The following is a 15,032-nucleotide window of genomic DNA, read 5'->3' as shown; positions in this document are numbered from 1 at the left end:
GCTACAGAAATTGAACTCAGGTGTGATCAACCACAGTTATGTTTTAACAGGAGCTGGGGGGCAAACACTTTTTCACACAGGGCCATGTAGCTTTGGATTTTTTTCTTCCTCATTAATAAAACCCTTCATTTAAAAACTGCATTTTGTGTTTACTTGTGTTATCTTTGACTAATGCAAAAAAGTAAGAAATCAGGAAGGGGGCAAACACTTTTTCACACCACTGTACATGTTCTATCTTTATGAGGACTCCATCACAACTAAATGCCTAATCCCTAAACCTAACTCTGATCTAAGTCTAATTCTGACCTGAACCTTAAAACCAATTCTTATCTCTCAAACAATGCTTTAAAAAAAAAGTAAGGACTGGGCCAAAATGTCCTCACTTTCCAAAAATGTCCTCACTTTGTTGGTTAAAAACGTTGGTCCCCATTAGATAGCAAGTACAAGTACACACGCACACACGCACGTTATGTCATTCAGGCTGAAGATGAAAGACATTAAATTAAAAGGCTCTGCATGAGTCTACCCTCTCTCCACAAATCTTTCTCTCCCATTTCTCTGTCTATCCTGACTATCACAGTCACCAACTCTGAGATGGCGAAGTGAATTCTGGAGAAAAATATAATAGGCCCCTAATAAGATAACACTCAATAACAGTTATACTTATTCTTAAGGTTCCACCAAGCAATTTCACAGGTTGGTGGCCTCAAATGGCAGCAGAGAGATAAATGCTGCAGACTTCAATACCCTGGAATTATGTAGTGCGATGTCAATAAACTCTTCTGGGTGGCAGGACTGCTCTGTGATACAGACACAATGATGGATTTGTGATTGGCCTATAACAGAGGCACCTCTCATATATATATGAGGGGTACTCGAGGTGCACACTTCCCCTTACTAAGAGGATTTCAACTATCTATTACTCAAGGTAGCTAATTCACATAAGGCCAGTAGTGATGCCATTACTTGAGTTTGTTCAAACAGAATGTAAACTTATTTTAGGGAATGTAATAATGTGAAATACTACGTAACACTCAAGGTAATAAATAACCGCTATTCCTGTTTCCTGCCCATTTCGGCACCTGCTTCTGTCATGTCAAAATTCCACTTTTTATTATCCATTTTTGACAGATTTGTACACCAAAAGCAAGTCCACAAAGGGAATAAACAAACTGATGAATAATCATTTTTAATTTGCTTACAAACATCTTGAGAAACAAAGATTATTCCACCCAAATTTTCTCACAGTCAATAACCATAAAAGGAATAGGCTGAAGCTCCAGGCTTATTTTTGCCTGTGCTATATCAACTAAAGGGTAACCCAGAATATCAAAAATAAAAAAGAAAGGAAATAATAAATTACTGATTAAATACATTATACTCTAAATTAAAATCCTCAATTCTTTTACATTTAAATCATTTTTCATTATAATTTGTAATCATTTCCCATTTTAAGGCTTTTTTAAGAGGGCAACACAATTTCAACTCAGCACTGAGTCCACTCCATAATTTGACTCCCAAAACTGGAACACATCTAATTATAATTATAAATTATAATTACCTTTTCTGAATTAAAGAATTGAATATAGACAGAAAGGCTTTTGTTCACAACTCGAAAAAAATATGTCCAATGTTTTTAAATACACAATGTCTGGAAATGTTTTTTTGTTTCTTTGTATTTAATAGGGACAATGCAGTTAACATAGTTTCATTACAAAGCATGAACCTGATGTGCTGCATATAGAGTTATAGCTACAGCTAATTTTCAACCCCTGTCCCTATATACAAATACCCTATACAAATAATCCTATACAAATACAACTTAGCCTACAAAATTAAGTTCAAAATCATGACAACTTTATACAAAAATAGAATAAATATAATATTACAAACCAATACAATATACAAAATACCCTATATAAATAATCATATACAATATAACTTAACCTACAAAATTGAATTCAAAATCATCACAACTCTATACAACAATAGTTCAGGTGTAGGATGCTATAAACACTGATTAGTAGATTCACTTTAATCAGCTTTATGTATTATTCTAAGAGCTTTTTTTCTTTGAAATTTATTATAGGGTCTATATTTGTTTTTATATACAGTTCCCCAAATTTCAGCACAGTAGACATATATGGCATGGGGGAACAGAGCTGCCTTTCTTATTCAACTAAGTATGTGCGTCTGTGTAATATTGTCAATATGATGAAACATATGAATTCCAGTTTGATTGTGCCTCAGTGTTTAATAGAGTTCAAACCCAGAAGTGATGATATATAGACTGTGTTTATGATTTCTCCTTATTAGTACAGTGGAAACCACTTATAGTAATCATGTCTGTCTGGGTCAAATCGATGACTATAAGCATATTATTATCATAACAGTTTTTTTCATTACTTGTGCAAATTACCATCTAATTTGTATATTTATAACTTGAACACAAAGTAATGAAATGGACAGCTTTGCTATTTACTACGTGCTGTTTACCGTGCCAGCTTCAGCAGCCTCTCTCTGTGCCGTTACTTAAACACAATGTTCTCTCTCTTTTTAAATCGCTCAAACCAGCCCATGAAATATTTGAAATTGTCCTCTCCTAGACTTGCTGCCAATCCTGCTGTCTTTCCCCTCACCGAGGGCCCGCTCAAGGGGGGCATTACACAATCAGGCATTATCAAGCCACTTGACAAGGGCGGCTTCAACTACAGGTGCTTTCCCCTGTGCACATTTGCTTCCTGTGTTCATCACTTGCAGCATGACTAGCAGCTATAAGCTCCGAGGAGACTATGTTTCTCATCCAGAGAAAATTACTTTTTTCCCTGACATGATTTCAAGGGGGGCAGCACCAGCTGGAGGCCATCTTTATCTTGTTTTTTTTTTTGTTTTGTTTTTTTCCATATGTTGTCATGTATGAAAATACCCAAAGTGAGCAGTGTTAGCAGACTGCTTGATTACTATAAGCAAATTATTTCAACTGCATTTATGTAGGAACTAAGTCCCAAACTTTTTGATCCCCAGAAGCATTTTTGGGCAAAGTCTGATTACAGCCTAGCTCAAGAACAAAATATCTCAACAACTAAATGGATTGCTATGAAATTTTGTACAGACATTAATGGTTGAGCAGTGGATCAAAAATTAAGTTTGTCAAATTCTTTAGTTTATGAATTAACATGAAAGCTCAGGTCTTTCCAATCGGTCTCCACTGTACTTTGTGTTTAGTGCTAATTAGCAAATGTTAGCATGCTAACATGCAAAACCAAGATATTGAACATAGTAAGCATTAGCATATTATCAGTGTCATTGTCAGCATGTTAGCACACTACCATTTGGGGGCGGCAGTAGCTCAGTCCATAGGGACTTGGGTTGAGAACCGGAGGGTCGCCTGTTCAAGTCCCCGTCCGGACCAAAAATATGGAGCGTGGACTGGTAGCTGGAGAGGTGCCAGTTCACCTCCTGGGCACTGCCGAGGTGCCCCTGAGCAAGGCACCGAACCCCCCAACCGCTCAGAGCGCCTGTCATGGGCAGCCCACTCTGACATCTCTCCACTTAGTGCATGTATAGGTCCAGTTTGTGCATGTGTGTGTTCGGACCTGTGTGTAATTGACAACAGAGTGAAAAATTGAATTTCCCCTCGGGGATTAATAAAGTATATAAAATTAAAAAATAAAAAATAAAAAATTGCATTGAGCTTAAAGCACCGCTGTGCCTAAGTACAGCCTTGCTGAGCTGCTTGCACGGCTGTAGACTCTTGCAATCAGTCCAGTAACACAGAAATAGATTATAATCTTGTTCCTCATTAGGCACATAGCCCCGGTGTCCCCGTAGCTGGATATGATGAATGTCGCAGATTATCTATTGTCACCTCTCATCGTAAAAAGCTCAGCCCTGCCATTAAGGTTTTTCTGTAAATATTTTCAGGATCTCCCTGAGCAGGTCAGAACATTATGTGAAAATCAAAGGAAACAAAATAGACGCAGAAATTATTAATTTTATAGTATTTTAAAAGGAAAAGATGTTAAAAAGAGAAGATTGGAAATGGTGAAGGAATTGGTCGACATGAATTACCTGATGAATACTCAATAAGACAAATCAAAGTATCTCATAAGTGCCAAAGGATCAAGAGAATAAAACCTGATTGTCTATCCGGTATGCCTTGCCATTACCATTAGCAGCTTTATGTTATTACTTCTATGGTCCCAGAGCTACCGCTTGGACTATAACACACCAGTGCCTATGGATGCAGCTGTGGTATTTCTCAACGCTCACTAACAACTGTGAGCTATGGCTATAATTACCACTTTGATGGACCCCTGCTGCTGAGTTATGACTATGGCTACACTTCATATTCTCATTACCGACCGCCTTCAACTTTGAATATGGCTCTGCAGGTTTTAAAATAACCCTCACTAGGTTGGGAGTGCTTGGCGACACCATGCAGGTCTCACAAAAAACAATGGGCTTTGAGCTTTAGGGTATGTTATTACAATGACAACACACTCCACAAAATGTAAGGAGCATGATGCCAGTGTGGACTTACAGCTTTGACGGATTTTCATGGTAATTAAGTGTGTTCGTGTTCCTACATCGCTCATTCTTGTACTCACTTCATTGACTCCATTAGAAAGTTGACAGGTCTAAAGAGATGGATGAGAGCTGGTGATTGTTCAATCCTGCATTTAGTCAGTAAAACCCACCCACTGTTTCATAGATGCTGAAAGAAAAGATGCAATCTTCCTCTTCATGTTTGCTTCTTGTTTTCTTTGTTTCCTCTTTGTTATCCTCATCCTCCTTCCCATCTTTTCTCCTCCTCCACTCCAGCTCGCTACACCTATCCGTTTGAGTTATCAGTCGGGCTGCTAATGACTGCCAGGCTGTCTGCTGTGATAATGGGCTAACAATATGAGATAATGAGCTAACAGTGGGCTGTTACACAACTGGGCTGTAACATACTTGGCTGAGTGCAGTGTGCCGTATGGGCGTGTGTGTAAGAGAAAGAGAAAAAGAGGTAAGCAGGAGTTAAATTGGGGATTAAGGGCTCAGCCCTGACACAAAGACTCCCAGACATCATCACAAAAATAATTTACTTATATTTCTATTGCGGAAAAACACATTACTTGAATCCGAGTCCCTAAAATGAATGGCTGCTAGGCTTAGCCCCTTATCTTTCCCTCTCCCTCTATGAAATAACTGACTCTCACCACCTACTCTGCACATTTTCTGAGCACAATGATGTGATTGATGTGTGTGAGCAAGCAGAGGAGTGTGAAGCGCCAGTCAGACCGACATTGTCAATCGTGCTGAGGTGAGTTAAATCAGGAGTGAGTGGGCAAGTTTTTGCTTCTTACTGTAAGTTAAAATGATATTCTAAATAAGCAACGCCTACATAATGGTGTAGACCTTTGCTAGATGAGGGACTCCAATGACGAGTCACATTTTAGATGCTGCAGGTACTAATTGTCTACTGAATACTTACTTTGACTACTGTTATAAAAGTTCTATTCAGACATTCAAATGCTCAAACATCTTAGTTAAGACCTGGATACACAGTCTACAGTTTGCTTTTGTGCTCCTTGTTTATCACACCACAGTGGTGGATAAGGTATACCTATCTTTCACTTGAGTAAGAATAGCGATACCACAGTGTAGAAACACTCTCTGTGTGTTCCAATACCCACACTACCATACTTTATAGTATACCAGAAAAAGATTTAGTATGTCCCAATGCATAGTAGGTGAAATGCAGTATGCCAAAAATACCAGGATGTTCTACTACATCTGGTCTGATTTTGCAGTATGCAAGCCAGCATGCTTTTCTAGTTTGTCTGACCCACAATCCTCTGCACACCGGACAATACGTCACCATCAACTACGCCGCAAACAGATGACTGCTGACTGACAGCTGATTGACAGCTGTCAGAAGTCGCAGTGACAGATGTCAGTGCATTCAAGTAACTGATGACCAGCTGAATAGTAATAATAGGAATATTGATTGTGTAAGTGAACAAAATAATTATTCCAAACAACAAAAGGACAAAATTATAAAAGTAACAATGACAGAGAACTTCAGATGTAATGTAAGTGTCACAAATATACTACGTTAGAATCTACAATCTGTGCAGTTATAACTTTAAAGTTAAACTACATACATTATACTACATTACTACATCATATCATAAATTCATCTTGTGTTTTGTTTGTAAAATCTTAATCTCTAAAGTAACTCCAGAGGTCAGACTAATGTAGTAGCGTAAAAAGTACAATATTTCTTTCTGAGGTGTAGTGAAGTAGAAGTATAAAGTAGCACAAAATTGAAATACTTGCATAAAGTATAAGTACCTCAAAATTGTTGTACTATTGACATCAGGCACTTGGTAGACCCAGGCCACCAAACTGGTGGCAGGAAGACCACTCCTGATGAGAGTCCAAAGGAAATCAGGAGTGCGAAAGAGGGTCTACTAGGGCCAGAATCCAAGATCCACCTTGGAACACGTAATGTCCGAACCATGTACGAGACCATGGAGACAGCATCCTCAGATGAAAAGATACCACCTGAACTGTTACTGCACTGGCTCCGGTGCCAAGTGCTGCATGATGGATCTGTCATCCTCCATTTAGGAGAATACCCACACATATGGCGTAGCCGTCATAATCTCAACGGAGGACCTCAAAATTGCACATTTGTTACTCACTGCAACACAACTATTTTAGCGATTTTTTTGGTTAAGGTTAAAGAGAAATCTGCTTTGCTGTCAGCCATTCCACTTTTTTGAGTAACAACCCACATTTCATCCAGTTCACTGTGGCATGTGCACAGACTCAAAGACCATAAAGTGCTGTTTGACAAGAGCAAGACTGACAAGTAAGTGAACTCTGATAACCAAGTTACTCTTGCAATGATTGCAATCTCAATGTGAGTAACATAACCTGATTATGTTAGCATGACAGCTGCCTTATTATGACTCTAATTAGTGTCAACTCATTCACTTATCTTACTCTTACGTATGAACAAACTGTATTAAAACTCCAAAAACATAAAATCTAATAGGACTAATTTGGGATCTTGGAGGGGTGGTGCTGCTAAAAAAGCACTGTCAAAACCAATCACAGATATAGAACATCTTTTGTGAACTTGATTAATAATAGAATTGAGTTATTTTTGTGTGCCTAACCTTTTGATGTAAAAGAGAGAGTAACTTCATATATTGGACTACTGAAACATCAATAAACCATTTTATTTATACCCTGCCTTCCTGGCTGTACAATGTAATAATTCAAATTAAAATATTGATGCAATATGTATGTTACAGCGATATAAATAGTTGTACTTCTCTTTAATCTGACTGATGTGGTGGATCAGAACACTAGCATTTAATATGGCTGTCAGATTGCATCTGACTCATTAGCTGTTTTGCGCATTATCTCCATTCTGTCAGCCCCGTTCACCCATATAATCTAATGAAGCAGAGAGACCATGAAATATTAGATGATAAAAATAATTTTCCCAAACCAAGCAGTGAGGGAACCGCTGTGCAAGTGCTACAGCATCCGCCGAAAAAGACAGAAGCAGAAAGCACGCCCAGAGAATTACAGAGGCGGCCAATCTATGCAGAATATCAACGCTTTGTTGTGGCGCTTTGCTGAAAATCTGCACCATATGGAAATCTCTCTGGATCTGAAGCCAGCACACAGTCCACAACTGTTCCAGCACAGCATTTCTACAAATCTGAGTGCTGTGAATACAAAAGGTGCTTTACTGGACTGAAGACAAACCTGTCTTATATCAGAGTGGAGAGAGCTGACGGGAGCACAGTGTATGATTGGCAGTGGTACAAAGACGAGTAAGAAAGTTAAAGCCCACCAGGAGGGAGGCAATGCATACATGCTTGTGTGTATGTGCATATATATTGTGTCAATGTGTGCGTTGGCTCCCCTGATTTCAAAAATTATGCGTGTATTCATATTCTGCACACACACACACCAGATTATGGCAGCTCATTGTTGAATCAGCCCTGGTAGCTTGTGTGAATCAGCACAGACCAACCATGTTTTGCTGCCTCCCCCTCTGCTGTCTCTATGGTTTCTCAGGTGGTCATGGATCCATATTATTCTATCATGGGGGAAAACTAAAAAACATCCCTCTCTCTGTAACAAAGCCTTTGGTCTTTGGGAGTCATACATATGACTTTCTTCTTTCACCACCTGTAGGTTTGAAAGGTGGCTTTACAAAGTTTGCATCATGCTTCTTGTGGAGGATGGCAACTTCTCTCAGCTTGGGTTCACAGCAGTTGAAATTGATTCCAACAGAGAGCCAGAGTCATGGCAAAAAGCCTTTCAAAACCAAGTTTTCTAATCCATAGAAACCTCTCAAAGCACTCCTGCAGCATTATCCACTTCTCTGCTGCTGATCGTCATGTTTAGAGTATCTCAAACAATCCGCTCTTTTTCAATAAATAACTGAATGCACTGCTTCTGAAGGAGCTTTTGAGAATGTGCAGACGGTGATGTGAGAAGGTAGAAGTGTGTTGAGCTGAATTGTATAGAGGCTGAGAGGCTCTGAACATAGGCTGTACAAAGGACAATTGGTTTATGTTGTACCAGTGCTTTAAGAAGTTTCAATGATTTTTACTACGTTTTCATGCTTTGCTTTGCAGTGGCCATGGGTAAAACTATATACATATAGAACTTAATATAACTTTAAACTTCAATCAATAGCCTGGGCTTTTATTTGCTTCAATCGCTTAACACAACTTGGGATGGGCATCTTTATGAGACAAAAATTATTGTTATATTATTGTTTGTTGACCTTGAAGACAGCCCAAGGGCTCAAAATAAAAGAAATGCATATGGAGCCAGTATGCGACACTTTTTTCCTACAATCAAGTCCAGTGATCAACACCTCGTCATAATTCTTGATGTGTGTTAGTTTTATATTTTTAACATTTTTAAACAATCATTTCATTCCTTTCACACAAAACTTTTGCTCTGCAAAGATGAGAATACTATCAAATTGTCTTGTATACAAATAAGGTAATCAAATAACATACCAATTAAGAGATGACATTAGTTGTTTTTTTTTCCCTTTAAAATTTATGTCTATTATATTTCATAATAATAAATTGTTAATTGCTTCTGAATTTTCACTGTCTTTGTAATTGTAACCGTGCTTTGGCAACACATATGAAATGCCATGGCAATAAAGCTTATTGAACTGAACTTAATTGAACTTAATTGAATTGAATTGAATTGAATTGAATTGAATTGAGGGATACCCAGCTAAAGCACAGTCTACGCTTGGCAGGCTTAACATGACAATATTCACACACTAGACTCATTTTTATGAAAAACCTTTTTGGTTCTTTTGATCGGTGGACCTAAATGAATATAGATAATCCATGAATGGACACGTGTTCAGACTTAATGTCACCTTCAGTCACTACTTTTTTCATTCCTCTTGATTACCATGTTGGCAAATCTGAATAAATTATACTTTGATGCCCATGGTTTCCTTAAAATGAACTGGACAACTGGATTAAGGAGAATCTAACCATGCTAATGATGCATAGCATGTCTACATTGACAACAGTTTAACATTGATATAGGTAGCCGACGATCTGGTGGGCTTTAAGAGGTGTAACATATCGATGGGGTGTCTACAGGTATCAGACAGTTAAATCTAATGCTTTTAGACCCTTTCAGGACACCTTTTAACCAAATTTAGGACAGATTTTTGGACAAATCATGCTTTACTCAGTTAGTCATTGCAGGCAAGTATTATATCTGTCTGTGGTCTTGTGCAGAGGTAAGTGTTATGTAGGAATATGGTTATTAGAGTGAGTAAAGTCAATCTACATTTTGCCAACAGGGAGGCACAAATTAACTGTTTTGGAGCATCAATGGCAACCATATGTAATGTAATCATGAGCCAGTAATTTTTGTATAACCCATATAATTGGGAAGGCTGCAAACATGAGAACAATGTGCTGACAGGAGTAAAGAAGAAAGTGGTATAAAGAACAACAGTCCGTGTAAGGAAGCAGCCTGGACAATGCAGGACTTTCCCCCAGGAGACCAGTGTATGGAACAATGTGAAAGCAAGTAAACTTTGAGTAATTTTAAAGTACTTCCTTATCATGTTTGTTTTGCTAAACCTGACTTTACTTGCCTAAACCTAACCCACGTAACTTTACGGTAGGTACATAAAATAGTTCGTAAGGTGCTAATTGTTAAGATATCATACAAATCACTGTTTGAGAGCATGTTGGTTTATTTGTCAAATCATGTAGCCACACTCAGCTAGCACAAGGGATTCACCATTTTATTGGGCTCAGCTTTTAATTAAAGTTTTACGGTAGACATTTTCAGCGGAATATTCCTTGAATTGCAGTAGCATAACATGGACTTCGAATGGATCCAATTAATCTATAGAAAAATCTTTTCATGAACTTTCTGTACCTTGATGCATTAATGAGGGGATTTTGTGGCACGTAGCTATTTTTAATCACTTAAAGCAACGTTCTGTTTTATACATTTAATGAGGCATCTGAGTCTTTGTGCATCCTCTGAGAGGAAAGACTTGTTTGTTGTTTATTAAAGGTCTCTCTAATCAGCTTGCCACTTTTACAAAATGCCCTTCCTTTGAGCCAGAATTGATCCGGAGAGCAAAAGATTTCCGGCTTGAGGAAGAGTCCTCTAATCTAATCTATCAAAGGATGCACAGATGGGGGGGATTTCTGTTTTCTTTTTTTTTTGCTGACTGCACTGCACTGATGTGATGTACTGGACTGAGTCTGTGTAGAACTGCATTAGGCTCAGATAAACAGATCTGATATGGAACAGATAAATTATGCTGAAACACAAATTACACTAAACAAACTCGACTGGATGATTCTCCTTTATATAATCAACTCTGGAGTGTTTAAACAATATGACCATGGTTTGTTTTCAATGGACATGTTTGTTCATGTACATTTTCACCACATCCTTTCATAGTTCAGTGTGACCTACTGCACATATTCAGCTCTTTGTTTTCATCTGTAAACTACAGCATCATCATGGTATCAACATTATGTCTATTAGATTGTATATTTTGTTGCTCCTACCTCCAGGACAGATGCCTCTTATTCCATTTATTCTGAGGAGTTGGGCTTCGTTTCCTGCGGCCCACTGTTGACTCGGCATCAGACACATCTGGCAGAGAACATCTGGGTGTTGTCATTAGGCCCAGTGTGGCTTGGTCTACAGAGCAGAGGACAGAGGGCGAGAGGAGGATATAGTTCATGGTTTGTATTGAATTGTATGTATTGCATTATATCATTCATTCTTTTATACATTTTACCAACCGTCCCACATGATTCCCCCACACAAACACAGCCACATACCTAAGACTCCCGTCTCCTTCAGCCCTCCGAACTTCTGCATGGCTTTGATGGCCTTGGTCAGGGCCTCCTTGGTCTGAAGTTGACCAGTCACTGGGTCAGGGGGCGGAAGGTAGCCAAACTTACTCAGCCAGTCCTGGAAGGGAAACAGTAGACACAGAGTGTCAAGAGTCATCCAAAGCATTTCAAGGACTTTAGGTATCCCAAAGCAGCTGAGAGGGTCTGACACCTGTTCGTGTTTACTGTCTGTGGATACTGTGTGTCCGTCTACATTCAGGCTCTGTGAAACCTTCAGCAAAGAACTGTGTATATTGAAAATGATTATTTGCAAGCATGTCATTCTGCATCTTCTGAGGTAACTACAGTACTGAAGGCATTATCTGATGGTGACAGTAACGACAGGAAACGGAGCCAGAGGGAGGACATGCAAGACGTTGAGATTACATATTATGCAGTTTAGACCATGAGGGAGGCCCCATCTCTAGCGGTTTCTTTTTATACCTCACGCTTTTCCCTCTCCTTTGTTGTTATGCTAACAACTACACATGGTAAGGGACATTTGAGTCGCTAGCCACAAGGCACAGAGTCCTGAGGATGGAGTGCAACGCTTTTATCAGCAATACAGACGGATTTGAATTTCATACAAATGTCATACTGATATTAGTGTCATGATAACTGTGATATAAATGTTCTTCATGTGTATGACATGTGCTCAAAGAATGGCTGAGTAGGTTCACAAAAGAAGCCATGTATAAAAAGGTTAGAACTGCAACTCCATTTCTATTAGAGACCAATAAAGTTGCTGCCAATCAAAGCAGCCCAGCTGACAGTGATGGTACGTGTAAGATCTGACTGATGGATACAGCCGAGCTGCGACTCTTTTCTCTCTTGCCTTTTCTCCCCTGATATCTTTCTTTGTCTTTTTTCTCTCTTCCCCTCATCTGTCTCCACCCAACTAAAGCCTCTGCTTCCCTCCTCATCATCTGGCAGCCAATAAGGTGGTGACACAGAGCGATAGATAGCGAGGCATCCCCTCTGTATTGACAACGCTGGGAAAATCCCATTAACTGAATGATTTAGCACCAGTGAAGCTCTCTGTTGGCTGATATTTGCCTCTTCATCCTTGGCTTCGCCATCGCCGCAGAGGGCTTGGGAAAAGTTTCCAGGGGAATTTAATTGACCCTTAGTACCATCGGGCAACGATTTCCGGAAAGAGTTTCAAACTGGTTGCCAGGGGTGAGTGGAGAGGTCAAATAACTTAAAAGAAAGCAGGGAAGTTAAATTGACTCTATGAATCAAAAGAGAACTTAAATGACACGGTTTTTGAAACGTTTGACGATATAGATTTCAGTTGTTTTTGTCTTTCAGCAACATCACTAAAAAGAGGTCAGATGGGTGGTCAGACAGTTGTATATGTTTTGAATAAAATCCCAGGGTGGCCAAACTTATGTGGATGAAAAACGGTAAAGGCAAACATCAGGCAAACAGTTTTGTAACAAAGAGAAGCCATCAGGCTGTGAGTTTGCAATCAGTCACATTACCCACATTTAGTGGAAAGGCGTCAATACATAACATCAATCTGTGTAACAGTCAACAATATCATACATAGAGATAAAGGAATGAAGATGTAAAGATTAAAAACTGCCTAGTGACAATCATAATCATAGCCCATAAAGTTAAAATTAGAGAGCTATGTTCCTAAGAATAAATGTGCAAGTCCTTATTGTTGAATTGTGTTCTTTAAAAAATATATACATATCCAAATTTCGGAAATATGCATTTTCAATCTGCAAGTACATATGAAAATGAACCTGTAGGGGTACGTTTACATGGAGAGTCAGCATCAATACACAATTTAGAAACTTAAATACAACAAGGCCTCTAAAATGTCACAGGGTAAAAATTACATCAAAATATACAAGACAGTAGTCAAATGACCCCATCAAGACTGCATCCTATGAATTAAGTTGGTTCTTATGAACAAAAAAAAGACAATCTTACGTCATTTGTGGGTGAACCGTTAAGTAATTCATTCATTCAGTCATTTTCCATAACTGCTTACCCTGCTGGGGGTTGTTGGGAAGAAAGGCAGAGTACACCCTGGACAGGTCACCAGACTATCACAGGGCTGACACATAGAGACAGACAACCATTCACACTCACATTCACACCTATGGACAATTTAGAGTCACCAATTAACCTGCATGTCTTTGGACTGTGAGAGGAAGCTGGAGTACCTGGAGAAAACCCACGCTGACATGGGAAGATCATGCAAACTCCACACAGAAGGGCTCCCCCACCCCAATAAAGTTATGGGCTTTATGTAACTTAAATTGATAAAATGGTTGCTGCATGAGCTGCCATCCATATTACCTGCTGGTCATTGGTCCAAACTGCCAAACAGGAAGTGGGAGCCTCCAATGGCCTTTATAGTAGAGGGAAGTCAAGACTGTACCATTTTGAGCAGGGTGCAGAGGGGGTAAGTGCCCTAAACACATTATATTGTTAATATTTTTGTGTTAGGGTGATAATTAATGATTCGATTTTTTTTTTAATAGTTTTTAATTGTTTATGCAGTAACTCATGTTTGTCTGTTTAAAAGCAAGGGGTAGAAGCTCCAAAGAGCAGTTCATTGTTGGAGGTGAAATCGCTTCAGTTCAGAGGTATGTTCATGTTGCACCTTCAAAATGAACTGCCAAAAAAACCATGTCCATCTTTTGTTGCAACTTTTTTTTAACAAAAATTCCTCAGTTCAGTACAATCATATTTTTCTTCAGCCTGCATTCCTCACAACTCCATGACTCTCCCTCTTAAAGCGACAGTGCTCTCTTCTAAAGGGTAAGTCAAACAATTTTCTCACAAGAAGGTCAAGTCAAGAAGGACTGCCTTTGGTCAGGCAGCCTTCTCGGTGAGAGCTACTCACACCTGGAATATTCTTCCAGCGCAGCTCAGGGAGTATGACACTTATCTTTCTTTTAAAAGAAATTTAAATCTATGGTTGAGAGACGGTCAAGTATGTGACCATCTGCTCTGAAACTGTAATGTATTTGTATTTTATTGTATGCACTGTAATATATTGTATTGTAATATATTGTATACCATGTATTTTTTAAGTAGGCATAGTACTGTTTTATTTTTTTTATTGTAGTGCTCAAGTCACCTGCCCCAGAGACTACGGTTGAAAATTAGCCAACTTGGCTAAACCGGCATGTTTACAGAAATGTTTATTAATGTGCATTGTCTCTGTATATTTAAACCAATAAACTAAACTAAACTAAACATCACAGGAGCTAAGTATACAGGTAAGTAATGTTTAAAATTAACTAACCATTTATTTAAATTAAATGTTTTCACTGGACACACTAATATATAAAATCAGCATGAAAATTTAAATAATTGAAATATGTTTCAGGGCACCACATTCAATCCGAAAACGGCGTGCACCATTTTGCTTCTGTTTCCAGGTTGAACAAAATGTTTCCTCGAAAAGGTGTGAAACTGTATTTACAGTAGGTTTACTCTCGTTTGGTGGGTGTGTTAGAGGTATTACCAATCAGCAGCGACATGTACATAAATGAACGTCTAGTAGATCTTTACTTATTGTTAGTAGTAGGAATATAATTTACTACATTTTGCTTTGGCTCAGAGGTA

General features: G+C 38.7%; 1 protein-coding gene across 1 annotated transcript in view; it reads right to left on the bottom strand.

Annotated features, from left to right (window-relative positions):
- The window catches only part of LOC126395520 (matrix metalloproteinase-17-like), a 113,658-nt gene that overhangs the window by 59,202 nt on the left and 39,424 nt on the right, over nt 1-15,032 (bottom strand). The window contains exons 2-3 of the mRNA XM_050053060.1: nt 11,385-11,517; nt 11,106-11,241 (exon numbers count right to left, since the gene is read on the bottom strand). Of these exons, the coding sequence (XP_049909017.1) occupies nt 11,106-11,241; nt 11,385-11,517 (269 nt within the window). The remainder of the gene's footprint in view (nt 1-11,105; nt 11,242-11,384; nt 11,518-15,032) is intronic.

The sequence above is a fragment of the Epinephelus moara genome, chromosome 9 (assembly GCF_006386435.1).
Source record: "Epinephelus moara isolate mb chromosome 9, YSFRI_EMoa_1.0, whole genome shotgun sequence".
Classification (NCBI taxonomy): domain Eukaryota; kingdom Metazoa; phylum Chordata; class Actinopteri; order Perciformes; family Serranidae; genus Epinephelus; species Epinephelus moara.
The sequence above is the reverse complement of the archived record's forward strand: the minus strand, read 5'-3'. Positions and strand labels throughout refer to the sequence as shown.